Below are 18225 nucleotides of genomic sequence, written 5' to 3'. Positions count from 1 at the left end.
AGAGCCTGTGAAAATACGCACCCCTCGGTACACTGGAAAAAGAGGACGCTTTGATAACTGATGATGAGTTGGAGAGAAGGACATCTGAACCAGACACAAGGACTTAGATGTGGAAGAATAAGGATCGTTCCTTTAAAACCGAGAAAGCCATCAGAACTAAATGGCCCACAGCTAACCCAGATGGAACGCCAGAAGCCATCGTGAATGTAAAAAAGGGGAAAGATACCAACAACCTTCTCTTTTGAAAAAGGAGGAAAGACAGCCACCATGCAGTTCAGGACACGCAGGCCAGAGAGCTGCCTGACAGTATGTAAAATAGACTGATTTCAGTGTCAAAACAGTGTTGATTTCTGATTTAAGCTGGGAAAGTGCAAGGTTCAGGAACTCCAAAGCAAGTTTAGCTTGCATTCTACCTTAGAAACAGTCCAAAGCCACAGCTGGGGGGGGTCACTTAAAGCAATCATCTGAATCATGCACTGTAGGGGAGAGGGGAGGAGGAATGAGGAGTATTACAAAAAAGGCAACATCTGCACGTCAAAGCGATGCTTTAAAAAATTCCCCTTTTGTTATGAAGTTCCTCTTTCACTTCAGGGCTAATAAAATAGCATTAGTTCATGTCCAATTCTCTCCATAAAAGGAAAATAAAACATTTACACGGAATTTGCACACATCAAGTGAGAGTAGAACTTTGTATATATGAGACTGAGCCTACAATAGTCATTATAGCTCACTATCGTGTGGACTGGGGAAAGAAACACCCAGATACTCAGGGTTAGCTAGAAAATCAGTATACCAATACAGGAATAGTTTTTAAATTTAAAAAGATACACTACCTATGATATTTCAGAGGAACACAGAAGTATAAAACTGATAAGCAAGTATCAGTAAGTGCTATTATTTTATTTCCTTTTTTCTCTCTTTTTTTAAATGTAACATACTATCAGGAACACCAGTGATCTCCACAAGAAAAGTCTATTGCTGCTTTCTTGGCTTATGGGCAGAAAAGAAAATCAAAGAGTGTCCTTAGATGAATAATGCAGAAATGCAGATATTAAATGCCAAAAGCAGTAACTTGCTTCAGAATCCTAAAGACAGCTGAGGCACCAAATTCTTTATGGAAAAGATCAGAGATAACTAAAACCATCTCCTAATTAGTGTCTCAAATTAGAAGAACTGTTCCAGGTCAAGAACAAATTAAAACAAGAATAGAACTCGTTATGGCTCCATTGCAATAACCTGGAAGGGATATCATAATGCAGGTCACTGACACCCTAGGGTATATTATTTGACCACAGACTAATTTTAAACTCTCAAGTACATTATAGTAGCACAATATCTCCATTGTAAGCCTCAGTAAAAGCTAAGGCACTAAAACTCTCCCTTACTGGGAGATTCCAATCAGGAGATCAATGCCTCGACCACAAAAAGCTCCCCCAGGGCCCTGAACAGGGGTCACTCATTGCTACACAACAAAATGGGATTTTTAGACCATGCGTTGGCACGGACGCATTCAAAAACTTGCCCAAAAACGGAGTTCTGGGAAGACCTCAGTATGTGGATGCCATCTCAATAACACACTCACAAACCAGGATCAGGCCTTATCTAAAGATACTAAACTCATATCTTGCACCATGACAGATGCCAGTTGGTCCCAGCTGCTCTGCAGCAATATTGCTCATACGCGGCCATAAAACCGTGGAAATAGAGCTACCCAATTAAGTTGACTTTCAAGCAGCTGTTTGGAAGCTGGGCTCTTCTGGCACAGCTATAAAAGCAAAAAGCAGTCTTCACCTCAGACCTTCATTAAATCAGTGGATCAGTGGCAAGAGAGAACAAAAATACAACTCCTTATAAAAGACTGATGAATCACTAATTGAGATAAAGCAGAATCCATTATAAAGGTATAATAAACTTAATATCATCTGTGGCAATGAACAGTAAGTAAGAGAAAGCTGACTAATACAGGTACTAGGGCTGTGTAAGAGGTCAGCGCAAAATGTCTCTGACAGTGCTGAAAGCCCTTGCCAGACCCATGCACCCCCTGCACTGTTACTTGTTCCCCACATTAGGACACCAGAGCCAGCTCCACTCGTTTGGATGATGCTCTCTGCTCCCAATTAGTAAATTAGGAGTTCTGGGGACCGTGACTGAGGGAACACAGGTGGTTTTGCAGGAGTCTGATTAGGTATGGCCAGACTTCTCATTTTGGACTGCAATCCTGAACAAAAATGGCTAAGTCCAGTTAGATGCAAAGCAAACTAAGAAAATGGTATAACCATATTTGCTTTGTGAGGACTTTAAATCAGGGAGCCCCAAAGGGACTGGAGCTTTGGAAGCTCAGACGCTGTCACAGATCACAAACCTGCTGCTCACAGGAGTCACCCGTGGGTGCATTTCAGTAGCTGATCAGACTGTAGAGCAGCTGTTTTATCAACATATTGCCTTATGTTTAATAACTACAGCTTTTTGGAAAGCTAAAAATATTTTTTTTTTTCTTCTCAACAAATAAGCTTTACTGGGAACTTATTACTCATAATGCAAATAGCATCAACAGTGTCTCTAATCTTACTGCAGCATCACACACATGTTTGTAATCCAAACAGAGGCAGGTGGAATGAAACACAAGCTTTTCAAGCAAAAGAAAGCTCACCAAAGTTTACAGAAACGTCAGAAGTCTCTTTTTACCTAGGCTCTTCCTTTTTCACATTACCTAAATAAACTGAGTAAAGGTAACAGCTTGCAAGATTTCCAGACACAACAAGCTGCAAAGGAAGGAGAGGAAGCCAGGAAAGCTGGGTCAACTATAAACATTTTGGTTATCACTATTTTTTGTGACCCTGTAAAGAGAGTTGTTACTTTCCATCCAGGTCTTCCCAGGTAGGGTCACAACGGTCTTCATCTACCCACCCTGGCAGGGAGCAAGTTACACTCTTCACCTAAATGGAACCTAAACGGCAATTTTCAGGGAAAAACAAAATAAAACAAAAAACCAAGAAGGAACGTATCACTTCTTGCTAAGCAGTAAGGAAGTGTCAAAACAGCTTGATGCTGGAAGAAGGTTTGAGCGCCCTGGTATAAACGGTCAAAGACAAATCTACATATTAATTCTTGACAAACTATAGTTTCATTAGAGGCAGGGCAGAGGTGTTGGTGCTAAATATATTTTAAGAAATAAGGACAGAAGTGAAGGCAAGGAGGAAGGACAAGTTGCTTCTGCTTCCTCTATTCCAGCGGTCAGAAAAGAGCTCGAGCTGCCAGTCCTGGCTTTATCACCTTCAGGGCTAAGGATACGTTCTTGAAAAAGTATTCTTCAAGGACAAGCAAAACAGTACAAAGTTAAGTTGTGGAATATACGCACAAATCTTCCTGATAGCGCCTCAACGAGGCACATTTGTCAAGCTGATGTTCGTCTCACCAAAATTCAAGTATTGCCTGATGGCAACATTGTGGAAAAACAACATTTTAAATGCCAAATTTCACCTTTAAAGGTTTTCATTGGACCTGTCTCTGTTACAGTTGCTACTTCTTCCTCATTTTCCTCCTCGCATTTGTTTCTGTCCTTCCTCTGCAACTGCAAGACACTTGGAGCACTTGTTTGCCTTCCCTACCTCCCAAAAAAAAGTTTGGCAGTTTTCCTTGATGAGTTATGAGGAATTTGGGAATTTTCCATGACGAGTTATGCCCTCAGGAATAGTAAAGATTAGAGCACAAGACCTGAGCTACACAGGAGCTCATGGAAACACCTCTTTAGTATAAGTGGCAGATTTTGCAGAGGAATTAGCAAAGATGCAGACTTCTGCAGCCTGAAATCCTTCCTAGTATTCTGAAATTAATTCACTTCAACCTGGAATCTAAGCATAACTCTTTCCAAGCAGACTGTAATCCACTGTTAACAGCACTAAGTAAAATCCAGATCAAATGGTTACAATATCACTTCTACATTTATGCTAAAGCAGCATAGGTAACAAAAAGAATACTCCAAATTTGACAGCACATATGGATTTACAATGGAAAAAACTACTCAAGCTCAGCAAGAGTTGCGTGGTTTAAAATTTTGTGCCAATTTCTCCCAAAGCAGAGGGCTGAGTAGCTGAGACCACGAGTCTTCTGCACCACAGGGCTGCTGTGATTAGTGGAACCTGCTGGCTCATACATAACTCATGAAGAATTCCCCCCTTTCCTCCCAAGGGAAACAATTCTGCATAACAGCAGCACTTTTTTTTTTCCTTCCATATGCAAACCTGTAGAGTTTTATAATACAAGTTAGAGCAAGAAGTAGGTTGGCTCAATGCAGAAAGCATGAATTCCAGAGACAAATTATTTAAATAAGAGGTTTTAGAGACTAACAGTATAATTACAGTTCAGCTGAGCTTTAGAAAAATGCTTTCTGCTGTCTGCACTGGAGCCAACACGCAGCTCATGACGAGTGTGCACGCTGACACGAACGCATCCAAAGGAGCTAAATTCAGCAGGTACAAACAGAATAAATCTACTCCGTTAAGTATTCTCTCTCTATATTTTATTTATAAAGGTCAGTAGTGTTTCAACATCACAATTATAAACTAATTACTCTACAGAGGCTGCCAATCTACTTCCTAGACAAAAATAGCTATCCTAATTTCTGCCTTATTCCAGTCACCATCCTGACTTGCCCCCTAGGATCAAAACCCAACAGATGTGATGAATATTCAATAACGGGACTCTCTATCTGTTTGCACAACATCAAACAACTGGAGACAAAAGGATCCAAGATCAGGTATAGAAACACGAGTAAGCAATCATTCCTTAAGGGGAAAAAAAAAAGCCTCTTAGGATCTTCAAAATATTTGAGACATTTTTAAAACAGGCTTTTATTTAGTATCTGCAGAAAAACACTTTTAGTAAAGAGAGAAAGACAGGCCAAGGAAAACCATGAATGCAACTATTTAAAATGCAGATTTCAGACGCATCTAGTAACTAATTGGGGTATTGTAGAGTAGCATCTGGGTTTCAGGAATATAACAAATATCCTAAAAATAATTATCATGAGCAGTTCTGGAGACTGTCAGTTCACTTTTTGGTCCATCAGAACTCAGCCATATAACCCCATGTGTTTAGCACATGTCACCATGAAAAAAACCACATTCTTAAGTTTGTTAAACCAATTCTCACTTAAGTTGTCAGATGGTGGCACCAATCATGCACATAAGACATGGGAACAAGTTCAGGCTCCACCACAGACAATCTGCTTCACAACCATTTTTCTGTTCCATTTGCACAGCTACTCTTATGAGGTGTTGATGACTTCAAAGTTGAAGATGTGCCACTCATGAGCAGTGCTTTAAATACTCAGCAACAGGGCATGAGCCTAGAACACGACAAAGTGCAGCCTGAAGCTTGACAGATTGAGATCAACAATGCTGCTGCTCCATCTAAAAAGATATTGACATTTGAGGGAAAGAACAACTTTATACAGCATTCCCCACAGTGTAGATAATGAAAAAAAAAATCATAAAGTATTCATAGAAGGATTTGGGTTGGAAGGGACCTTAAAGATCACCTAGTCCAACCCCTCTTCCACCTGACCAGGTTGTTAAAGCCCCGTCCAACCCAGCTGTGAACACTTCAGGGATGGGACACCCACAGTGTCTCTGGGCAGCCTGTTCCAGTGTCTCACCACCCTCACAGGGAACAATTTCTTCCTTATATCTAATCTAAATCCATCCTCTATCAGTTTAAAGCCCTCATCCCGTATCCTATAACTCCATGCCCCTGTAAAAAGTTCCCCTCCAGCCTTCCTGTAGGTGCCCTTTAGGTACTGGAAGGCCACAACAAGGTGTCTGTGGAGCCTTGTCCAGGTTGAACCCCAACTCCCTCGGCATGTCCTCATAGTGGAAGGTGCTCCAGCCCTCTGAACATCTTTGTGCCCTCCTCTGGACTTGCTCCAACAGGTCCATGTCCCTCTCACTTTAGGGGCCCCAGAGCTGACTGTGGGACTCCGGGGGGGGTCTCACCAGAGCAGAGGGGCAGAATCACCCCCCTCGACCCACTGGTCACACAGCTTGTGATACAGCCCAGGACACAGCTGGCTTTCTGGGCTGCAAGTGCACATTGCTGGGTCATGTTGAGCTTCTCATCAACCTGTTCTCCAATTCCTGTTTTCCTTCCCAAGGCCCAAAGCATCTAAACCCCACATTTTTATTTCCTTCTGTATATTCTAGTCACTGATGTTTACCCAACTTGGGAGATAACGTTCACTGTCACTGCAGGGCCAGCAAAGGAAATGAAAGAGCAAGAACTGCTGTGGGATAAAGCTGCAGATAACAACTGGTATATCAAACTATAGCAGTATCAGTTTGCTGATCTGCGTAGAAATGCAGAATGCATACAAGTCACCTACTCATTTGCATTTTGAATTTAACAGAATTTTCAGAGTGAACTGGAAACGATAGAGATCAAAGGCAGCTTTCCTAACAAAATGCTAAATAAAGCAAGCAAAGCATTAAAACAAAACATGAGACCTAGTGCCTGTTTTCACTAGTGCCCCAGTGAAACGACACTTTTGTGCTGCCAGTAAATAAAAGCAAAACCAAATCACATTGGTTGCAGTTTGACACACATGTTGAGCAAAGCAGATAAATAATTCAGCAAGCCAAAATTTTGATTTGCTGATATGTCCATGCTAACGCTTTTCAGAAGTCTGTCAGAGCAGTCACACCAAAGCTGGACCTCGCAGAGAATCTCCAACAATAGCACTTCCATTAAACCAGCAAAAGGCAGCTAGAGCTTCAAATCAGCATAATTTCCCCTGGCTATAAGAGGATGCAATACATGTTAAGTCAATATAATAAAATTAGCTGAGCTGACCATGAGTTTTAATCAGTGTCTTGTTTGACATTCAAAACTCCAGCAGGCTTCAGGTAGCACACAGCTCACATGAGCTAAATTCTTCTCCAATTTCAGTGGTGAGTTTAAAGAATCACCACAAATAGCTACTAAATACAAGGATGCCATTTTTAAGGAAGAATGTGTTTACTCCTTGCTTGCAAAGACTGCTTTACACCTTCAATCTGGAGTATTCCATACTTATATCTTCTGCACACAGACACCTTCAGCAATGCAGTCTTGCTCTAAAAAGGTTTGAGCTTTGTTTATAAATACAGAACATGAGTGTTTGCTTTTTTGGGGACATGAGCCTTGAAGAAATTAGGCAGTTCCTTCCCCCAAATACCTAGAGAAGTTGGCTAATAAAACACATCCGACCTTCAGATTACTATCATACATAAGATGAACAATATTGGAGAAGTTTGTACTATTAATAAAAACATAGGCATTGAACAGTTGGGTAGATCAGCAGAACGCAACCTCTTACAGCTGCATCTCTTTGTAACACAGATCTCCAACTGCCGGGATGTCAAATCAACTACATTCAAGGTAACTGTATTTGTCTTTATGAGTCTTTGTAATTTGCACACAGCTTTGTCTTCTTAGACTGCAATATTGATCACGTATTGATGACAAATATCTTCATTCAGGGCTGCCAGGCAAGGAACATGACCTAACCACACCTTTACACATCGACCATCACATACCACACAGCTGCCACTCACAGCTAAGTCACAGAATAACATAGGTTGGAAGGGGCTCTGGAAGTCACCTAAGCCACCCCCCTGTGCTCAACTCAAGTCTAATTAGATCAGATTGCTCAGGAACCTGTCTGGGCACCTCCAAGGATGGGAATTCCACAGCTTCTATGGACAATCTGTTCTAGTATTTAACCTACTTCACCATGAAGCACACAGTACTTGCAATTTGCCTGAATCACTAATTCAGAAAACCGTTTCTCGTATTAAAGTCAGCAAGACCGAGTCCAGCCCCTTACCAAAAATGGGGAAAGATGATGGGAGGGAGAAAAATAATGAGAGCGAAGACAATTTCACCCAAAATAGAGGAAAAGTCTTTGCACTACTCTTCAGTGAGCCACAAACTCCCATTCCCTAGCCCGGACGCCACAACAAAAGAGTCAGTGCAGGTGAGGTCAAACACAAGGGATGAAGAAGAAGGGAGCCATGCTCCCCTTGTTTGTCTTACTCCTCCCTCTATTCAGAACTGTTCCCCTGTATCCAGACACAGAAAAATGGTTTTCATGCAGGAACTGAAAATGCTGTCTCAGCATCAACTGTTTGCAAACACTCAATCCTCTTAAAGGCGGACAGAAAGAAAATGAGTTTGGTGACACGCGGTCACGTGAACAGAACCTGAGGTGACCGTTGAGTTATGTTCAGAGGAGGAATAAAAAAATCTTGACTTTGCTGAACAAAATTGTCAAATGACCAAATTTCTACCAAGGAATTCCATATTTTAGCATATAGAGAAGATGGTTCCTCTATTTAAAACACCACCTGAATAATTTTACTCATAAAAACAATCTGTAAGTGACCCTGAATTAATTATGCTGACAGCTACTGGGAAAAGGAACTTATTCAGTTCTTCAGAAGATCACGTCCAGCTATGCCCCAACCCTACGACACAAGGAGAAAGAAGAAATGGAGTAGTGGTCTACACTTCAAAAACAAACCCACAATTCTAACATTCAATATATTAATCAATATTTATTAACCATGCAGAAACAGTTATCAGAGCACCATGGTATTAACTGCACACTTCAGATTAGGTGTAGGAGGAAGACGGAAAATAAATTACGATGACATGAGAGAAAGAATGACGATTTTTCTTCCCTCCTCCCAGTCCTGCTCCCGCCAAACCACCAGCAAATATTAGCACACTTTAGGTCTGGACACTTGCCAGTTAGCACAAAGGGCAACAAACCAGAAGCTGCTAGAAATACAATAGTTTTTGGGGACATAAAACCTGAAATACAAATACAGACAGAGACTGAAGTTAGCTACTCCCAGCTTCAAGAAATACAGCAAGTAAAAGTGGAAAAGACTGAAAAAAGCATCATGACAACTGTCAACTGTTCAAAGTGAAAAATGGTAAATCAAAATTTCAAGTAGGAATCCCTCAGCTTCCTATTTTTACTTTTTAAAATAACAGGACAGGCTACCTTCACGCCCCCAGGATGACACCAGTCACCAGCAAGCTTTTGTGAAGCAACCACCAGTACCTGAAAAGAACGGTGATCTCGAGAGCTGCAGCACTGTATTGTGATCAGAAGACACAGAAGGAAGCTGCAACCTTTCCTTTTGCTCAAAAAAGCTTGGCAAGTAGTATTTAGCGTATTCAAAAAGTTTAAAGAAAGCTGTCAGTTTGGAGGGCAATACCACCCACTGCTGTAGAACCACTAGACAGAAGGGCAAGCGGATCCAACATACTGTCCAGGTTACAAAAATCATAGAAGCAGCTTTTACCATCCAGCACCCACAAAAGAAAAGGCCGAGCACTTTTTCCTCTTCACTCAGCTGTTTTACAATTGCAAGCCAAAGGTCAACTATCTTCACTCACTTCTGGAAACCAGCCACAAGATTACTAACAACCAGCTTAATGGCTCCAGTTCAAATGCTATTCAATCAAGTCCCGAATCTGTGGGTATGCGGCAGTAATGGCACCATGACATCATAGGCAAGTTATCTGCTGGAATCGGAAGGAGTCAGACAGTTTGCATCTCTGCCTTCTCTCCCCACAAAGAGAAACATGAACTTTTAAGGAGTGAGAATTAAAGCATTATAGATTTTGTTCTTTGTGTGGGCATGGCGTAACATTTCTCTCTGAAACAATCCTTTGCCATCATCATATATGGCATCAAACTAATTTGACTTTCCAGAGACACATAATAGCAGGATTTAAAGAAGCCTTCACTACACATCAAGTTATGTGTGCGCCTCAGCAAGGGATATCGAAGGAGTGAAGCATGCAGGTACATTCAACGTGTTACAAATTTGTTTCTCACTGACCTGATTACTACGACAGATCACATGAAGCACACAAATGGGATGCCCTGAGATTTCTCAGCCATGAGCAAAGTACTAACAAAACTGATGTGGCATGTTTGATGGAAATTAATTTGCACAACCTGAAACACATCTGAAGCGAACCAGACTTTCAAAATGACAACGTGCCACAGAAGGCTGTCAGTTCAAGTAAAGTGAACTGTAACAATTCTAGTTGTTGTTGGCTTATTTGTCTGAAATTTGCCAGCTTTAACAGTGAACCTTACCACGCGGCAATGAACTCGTCTCAATTATGTGCTGAAGAAGGATTCTTGAAGCTCTTGGAGTTTCCACTAACTTTAGTGATCTCAAGCAATTTACTATTTCTATGCCTCAGTTTACTCATCTATGAAGTAAATATATAAAATCTGCAAACATTTTCAGAACATGAGCTGAAAAGAGATATTGTTCATCAGCACTTTGAAGAAGTGCTCATCCCAGGTTTTGTGTAGAGTAGGAAAATCCCTCTCTGTATTCTAGGAAAAATACAATTATGAATAGAGTGGAACAGCACAGACACCATCATGTTTCTGCTATTGTGACAACATTTGTATCTATGGGATGACATCAAGAACATCTTATTATCAGCCACTGCACACAGCTGTAAGAGCTTCAGAACAGAGTAAACTATTGAAAGTCTAAATAAAGTTATTTTTCCTTCAATTCCTAGAGAAGAAAAGATTTTTAAACACCTGCAAATTTTATAAGATATTTTTTCAGGTACTTCAACAAACTTCTATACCAAATGCAGTGAAAATAACTAAGAATATACTTTAAAATAAACTATATTTCATTATACTTCATTTTTCCTTCCTGTTCCACATTTTCTACAAGCTTACTTCAGTTATGCTCTACTTCAAATACTGAGGGCAGCCAGTAGTAACCCAAAATAGGGGGATGCAGTTCAGGTTAAGAAAAATAAATGCCACACAATATTACTGCACTTTTAACAAAGTCACAGTATAGAAATATCAGCTATAAAAGTCACATATTAAATTTACACATAGAGGTTGCTTTCTCCAATTTATCTTAAACCAGTAGTTTAAACCAAGCCATTCCTCGGCAAAAATTTTGAGCAGATGAGTAATCCCACTGAGGTCTGCAGGACTTGATTTGTCAGCATACACAAAGCTACAGCCTTGCATCTGCAAGGATAGGCACCTCTCAAAACGGTTTCCACTCAAAGCATTTTACAAAGAAGCAACTTAAAATGCTTTAATAGTAAATACATCACCCTAGCAAGGTAAAACCCATCTTATACTTCAATGGAGAAATACTGGCTCTGAGTGAAACTCCATTAAAACATTCCACAATATGGTTCATACTACTTGGAAGTGACCAAGCTTAGAGCTATGCTTCACTAAGGTCAAATCACTAAGGATTTTTATATTTTATTCCTTCCCAAAATAAAATTTTGGGCTTATTCTGTGTATCCGGTTTTAAAAACTCAAATATTTTTCAAATTCCCTTAATATAGCAAAGATGAAGCCTAAAAAGCCTTTGATATATTGAAAGAACCACAGACCAAAATTCCTCTAATGCACTCCAACACCCACTTACATCTGCACAGAACCATTAAATATTCAGCCACAAGCTTATCATTTGAGTTCATCAGGACTGAAGATAAAACTAAGCACCAATATTTGACAGCCTGATGCTAAAAGATTATCTGCTGAGAAATAATCTAATCACTGTTCTTTGTTATTGGAATCCTTGGCAGCAAGCAAAAGAAAGGAATACAAAATTGATCTTGATTACTTTAAGGGATTTCCTCTCGTAGAAGGGAATTCAGTGTAACGATTATCTTGTACTTCTGCTTATTTGCCACCATGTTTACGACTAAGTTTTCAAATATTCCAATCTCAGAAGAAAGACTTCAGGATGCATATTTAATACAGAAATGAAACAGTCTCTCCTGATCTTAAAGGGGTCAGACTGGGATTGAGGAAATCTTGAGGAACCCTATGAAAAGGAGATGGCGTTCGCTGGGGACTCAAAAGAGGGTCAGGTCTGACGGACAGGAAGAGACTCCCGAGAGAAGCTGAAAAGCCCAGGGGGAAAAGAGGGAGTTCCCGAGCCCTTCCCCTCCGCTTACCTTAAGGATATCCCCCCGTTTGAAGCTCAGCTCGTCATCCGCGGTGGCTTTGAAGTCGTACTTGGCGATGGCTTCCATGCTGGGGCTGCCGCGCACGGCGGTGCGGGCGCTGGGAAGGAAGCGCTTCCCCGAAGCCTCCGCTCCTCCCGCGGCCCGGCTCCCTCCGAGACGCCGGCCCCGGCTCTCACATACAGGGAGCCCGGGGGACGATCCGCCCTAGGGGAGGGGGAGGAGGAGGAAGAGACGGGCCATTAGGGGAAGTGGCACGGATCGATGGCCGGGGCCGCGCCCAGAGCCGCTCCCTCCGCCCGGCGCGGCGCGGCCGCCGCTTCCTCCCGCCGCCGCTCGCCCAGGCCCGGCTCGCCCGAGTGACACGTCCCGTGGCCAATGGCCGCCCGGGGGCGGGAGGCGGCACCGCAAGGGGAGCCGCCGGTCCCGCGGGGCTGGCAGGACCCGCCGCCGGCACCGCTTCCTCGGACCAGCCCCGGGGCGGGAGGTCCGGTCCGCCCCCCACCCGGGAAGCCTCATCCCATCACCCCCCCTCCCCGCCCGGGAAGCCTCTTCCCGCTCCTCACACCGTTCATTCCAGCGAGAGGACACGGCGGGACAGCCCTGCCAGGGCTGGGCATCCCGGCGCAGGGAACACAAAATCAAACCCCACGATGGGGATCGGCGGCTGGGAAAGACCGTTCTGGAGATGCAGCTTACACCGATACATCTATTCTCTTCCCGTTCATACAGCTTATATCAATTTAAATGCAGTAAGTAAGACAAAGCAGAGAACACTTCTGTGGGTCATCTATAAGGGGACTTTCTTGGAATTGAAATGCCTATCAAAAAGTGCCCTAAAATAATATATAGAGAGAAGTTTGGCCTCACTCTAGGGTAAAAGCAACCATCCTCAAATTCCAGCATTCTGAGCAGCAGAACATATTAAAAAAAAAAAATCTTCATAAGCACAGCATGAAAATCAGCAAGTTTGAGTATCTCTTATGGGCCCAGAGAAGAAATGACACCAAACCTGACAAGGCACATATAGACACTCTGAAACCATTGAAAAGGCTTATATCTCGATCTCAGGTTATAATAGGGAGGATTTAATCTAACTCCAGCTACATCTGATAGCAGAGAAGACAAAAGATCAGAAAAAAAAGTCAAGTAAGATAAAGTAAGATAGACTGTAAATTAAAAACCACCATGAGCACCCTTTTGAGAACCAGCAGAGAGCTAGTACTTGTCAATGACAATTCAAGACAGCAGAGATGTGACAAACAGCAGCAAACCCACGCACCTGCTAATTCAGTCTCTGTGGTTATGGCCCAGAAAGAGCCCTCCTATATGCAAAGGCAGCAGATGGCAACAGTATTTTCTCATTTCGCAGAAAAACCTGCCTTACATAAATGCAGTTCAGCAATTAACGTGCTTCTATTCCACAAGCCCCATGTTTGTCCAACCTTCAGCTCTCCATAAAGAATAATAGAGCTCAAGGCAAACACCAGAACTAAGGTTTCTATCCCAGGAAACTGGCAGAATGAGAAGAGGTATTTGCAGGGTTTACCTTGATCAATGGACAGGGCTCAGGGTTTTCTTTGGTGCTCCTACACCATTACTGAAATGTCAGCAAGACTGACACAGCTGTCAGCAGCCACGACAATCACACAGAACCTGCCTGTGCTACTGGGAAGGAACATACTGGATCCAAGCTTTGGCCCACACACATAATTAGAACCAAAAAGCTTATAACCTTAGCAACATTTTGATGAACCTAAAATACTAAACTTCAGTTTCAATGCTGATAAAAAAAACCAAAAGCATCTGTCTTTCTGATGTCAGTCGTCTGCACTGTGCTAGCATGCTCAAAGAACAACAATTTTGCTTTGCCAGGAACACTTTCCCCTTGCCATCCCCTATTGTGTTTGGTTCATTATCTCCTCATCTTTCTAACCTCTTTTTTTTTTTAACTGATGGTATTTATAATTTTCTGCAATATTAAAGAACAACGTGAATTACTGAGTATGAAGCAATGGAAAATGCACATATTTGTTCAAGCATGCTGTCTACATGCCCTGTATGTTTCAGGGTAAACATCACCAGTTTCTGTTCCTTCTTAAAGGATAAATATCACTGGCAAAAACCTGGTGTTTCAAACAGCTACATTTGAAGATGTGTAGCATTTTATGGGCATGCTTGAAAAGCTAAAGTTCCAAACCTAAGAATGTAGCAGCAAGTTGCAAAACTTAAAGGATACACTACAGGATCATGACACCATTAAAGAAAGAAGTTACTGCCAATTGGTGTTTATCCTTTTGTGGAACACAAGTACTGCTACCTAGTACTACATTAGCATCTAAGAAGTATTTTTTAACTGAAGGAGTTAATATCCAGCTTTCATAGATAAATTAACGCAGCATTCCCAAGACCTATACTGGCATTTTCCTGAGCTTAGCAATAGCACAATGTTGGGAAATCTTCCAGCACAATTCAAGATGAAAGAGATTCATCACACAATTTTCTTTAAACGTGCATTCATATTACTACCACCATGATATAGTCAGCATTTAAAGTGATGTTTCAAGGTAACAATACTAACAACAGCTGCAGCGTTGAACAAAACTTTAACCATCATGACTTTAGGTAAAAGCGTAGCTGAAGTTCAGGCACAAGTTACACGTAAATTAGGGAAAAGCTCTGAAAATATTAAACCCAGATACTTACACAGCAAATGCCAGAAAAGGTAAACTTAGAACATCAGTTCCCTTAAAGTCATTCAGAAAGCATTTGCTGCTCACTAATCTTATTTAATAAGTTCTTACAGTCAGCCACATAATTATTAAAATACAAACAAACCCACTGCACAACAAGGGCAAAAATAAACTCACTGGGGAAGCGGCTTGTGCTGGGTCCCTGGCCACCAAGAGCACAGCTCTAGGTGTTTGCTTTAGGCAGAGAACAGCAAAACAGGACACGCTGCAAATCCTAGTGTACCCCAGCTTCACAGACTTCAAATGGAGTAATAATTCAACAGACAAAATATGAATGCAATAAATACACTTCACAAGAATTATAATATGATCTTACTAGATAAGTGACTAAGATTTCTCAAGAATATCAATGTTTTTCATCTCTTGCCTTACTGTGATTTGGGGCGAGATAGTTCTCTTGCTCTTAAAAGATCGGGGCAAGGTGAGAGGCAGCAAAAGCAGCAGATGCAGCTAACAGTAAATTTGTATTAGCAATACAGAGCTGCAGTTCAGGACGGAATACAAGTAATTATGAATACAAACCTCCCTGCTGTAGCCAACAGGAAACAATTCTCACGTCTTTTTCAATAGATATTTAAAAGAACACAGAGGCAAAAGTAGGGTTTTTTATACTGCTCTTACAAACTGCATTTTTTTCTAGCAAGTGAGAGCTTTCTCATTGTACTCTTTCCACTGTTTTACTGTTCTTCTGGAAAGTTACACAGGCAGGAACAGGGGAACAGACAGTTTGGAAAAGTCAAAGTGAGGGAAGAAAGAAAATACATTCAGTGGAAGATTTTGCAAAGAATCAGATCCTAAGCTTCATCAGCTCTTATAGGACAAACTATTACTAAGGGTGGTGGAAAGAAAAACGTGCAGATACATCATGTGGAAGACATGCAGAAATGTTAAGTGTCAGGCTCTAGACAAAAGAACAGAAAGAAAAAATCATAAGAGCAGAGTACTCATTCAAATTAGCCAAATAAGGAAGTATAACATAATAAACTAGTGAGGTAAAATATAAATTTCATTGTCAACATATAAAAGCCAGAACATTCAGGGTCATAAATGATCCTCATGATCTACTAGCTTAGTATGTTTCGACTTCCTTAAGCATATCTTGTCAGAGGACAAGTCAAAATACCATTCAGGAAACTAAGCTACAGTACAAAGCACAGACAATATTTATCAGATCAAATCATTTTATCGGTAGTAGGAAACTGCACCTCTGACAAAAATTTATTTATTGCTACTTTTGTTGTTGTTATTTTAAACTGTATAAAGCAGTTTTAAAGAGTACAAGCTTGCCTGGTATTATGAGATATTTAAAACATTACATGACCTGATCAGCATAAGACATGATAATAATTGAAAGGCCTTTTATTGGAACAAACTCTCAATATCTAAAGTTTGCCCAGAAAATTATTACCAACAACACTGCGTCTGAACAAGATCAACAATTTGTGGCATCCAAATTTTGGCCCTTAACCAAAGGCATTTCATAATTTTTAAAACAAGGAATGAACTTCCCTAAACACTATATTCATCTATGAATTGCTCCCCCAGTTATTAACTGTGCTACAGAATATTTTTCTCTTCAGGTTATAAAGGAGATGTCTGAGTCAGATGTTGTGGGAGTTAACAAGACTGCATCCTTGTCTTCTACAGATCATTTGAAAGTATATTGGCAAGTTAAACCTTATACCACAAAACCAACAATGAATCTCAAGCAGGAAGTTCAGAAGAGAAAGAAAAGGCTGGAAGAAAAACGTCTCTATCATAGCAACTCACATCTGAAGCAAGACCCAAAGGTCTTTGGAGAAAGAAAGATATGGCTGTTGACCTGCCCACAGGGTATTCACAACCTTTTAACCTTTAGAAGCGGCCTGAAGTTACAGAACTCTTCCGGGGTATATTGAAAATAAGCCCCCAGAACTACCAGCAGCCAACGCTCCACAGACGGACGGCAAAGCGGGAAGCGGCCCACGACTGACACCCGCCCGGGGGACCGAAGCACGGAGAGCGGTCCCTGACAGTGAATGTCGCCTCTCCAGCCCAGGACCTCACCGCACCCCCCCCGCGGCCCGGGAAGGCCGGGACCCGCCGGGTGCAGCCCCACAGCCCGGGGTGCAGGGTCTGCGCGGAGGCGGCTCCCGCGGAGCACACCGAGGACAGGCGGAACACGCCAGGGGCCCAGGCCGCGGCACTAAGGGCCGCCCTCCGCCGGGGCTCAGCGTGTTCCCCGCATCCCGGCAAGGCCCGCGGTGAGCAGGGGAGCCGGGCCCCACCGGGAAGGGCCTTCCCCGCGCCACACCACGGCGGGTGCTGGAGGTCTCCGCGCCCCCACGGCCGCTCTCCATACACACCCCCGAAACTCACCGCGCAGCGCTGGGGGGCGCCGCCCTGCCCGAGGGTCCTCGCCGCCTGCCCAGCCCCACGCGGCCCGTCCCGGCCGCCCCTCCAGCGCCGCCTCGGCTGCCGTTCCTGCCCCAGCCCGCGGCGCCCCCCCCCGCCCGCCGCCTGCTCGGCCACCGCCGTTCCCGCAGCAACTCTCGCGAGAACCGCCCTGTCAGGCGCCCTCCACCGCCCCGCCCCGCCCACCGCGAGAGAAGCGCCTGCGCGCTCCCCTGGCCGGGCGGAGTGCCGAGGGAGGCGCAGAGCTGGGGCTGCTCCGCCCGCGGCCGCCGAGCAGCTGCCCCGGGGGTGGAACACCCCGGGCACCGAGCGGGGAGGAGAGGGGAGAGGCCGCAGCCTTGGCACCGAGCGCTCCCGAACATCGCAGCAGCACGGGCCGAGCAATATTGAATCTATATTAATGCCCCGGGAGAGGCAGCCATGAGTACTGGCTCACAGAATCAATTTCAGTTGGAAGAGACCCTCAGGACCCCTAGCCTAATTCTAGCACTAAACCATGTCCTTAAGAACCTCATCTAAAAACGCCTTTTAAACCCCTCCAGGGATGGTGACTCCACCACTGCCCTGGGCAGCCTGTTCCAATGTCTGACAACCCTTTCCAGGAAGAATTTTTTCCTAATACCCAATCTAAACCTCCCCTGGCACAACTTGAGGCCATTTCCTCTTGTCCAATCGCTTGCTACTTGGGAGAAGAGACCAACACCCTCCATGCTCCAACCTCCTTTCAGGTAGTTGCAGACAGTGATAAGGTCTCCCCTCAGCCTCCTTTCTCCAGGCTAAACAGCCCCAGCTGCCTCAACTGCTCCTCATCAGACTTGTGCTCCAGGCTGCTGGAGGTGAAACCACTCGGGGTTTGTGCAAAGTGTTTGCCTAATTTATTTGTGCCTCTGCTTGTCTGTAAGACAAGGCAGTTTGTCACATCATGGAGAAATTAATTTAGAAGCTACCTGTAACTACAAGGGAAAACTCCAGGCCAGTGCTTAAGCTGAGCTTGTCCAGGCACTGAGGGGTGTGGAACCACTCGCTGAACTCTGAGAGCAAAGAA

The 18225-nt window shown here is 43.2% G+C and overlaps 1 protein-coding gene across 1 annotated transcript in view; it reads right to left on the bottom strand.

The window, feature by feature from the left end:
* GRB2 (growth factor receptor bound protein 2) overlaps positions 1-17301 on the bottom strand; it is a 46315-nt gene extending 29014 nt beyond the window's left edge. The window contains exons 1-2 of the mRNA XM_065852309.2: positions 17145-17301; positions 12025-12240 (exon numbers count right to left, since the gene is read on the bottom strand). Coding sequence (XP_065708381.1) covers positions 12025-12102 — 78 coding nt within the window. The 5' untranslated portion in view covers positions 12103-12240; positions 17145-17301. The remainder of the gene's footprint in view (positions 1-12024; positions 12241-17144) is intronic.
* Positions 17302-18225: the final 924 nt, after the last annotated feature.

This window comes from Patagioenas fasciata, chromosome 18 (assembly GCF_037038585.1).
Source record: "Patagioenas fasciata isolate bPatFas1 chromosome 18, bPatFas1.hap1, whole genome shotgun sequence".
Lineage (NCBI taxonomy): Eukaryota > Metazoa > Chordata > Aves > Columbiformes > Columbidae > Patagioenas > Patagioenas fasciata.
The sequence above is the reverse complement of the archived record's forward strand: the minus strand, read 5'-3'. Positions and strand labels throughout refer to the sequence as shown.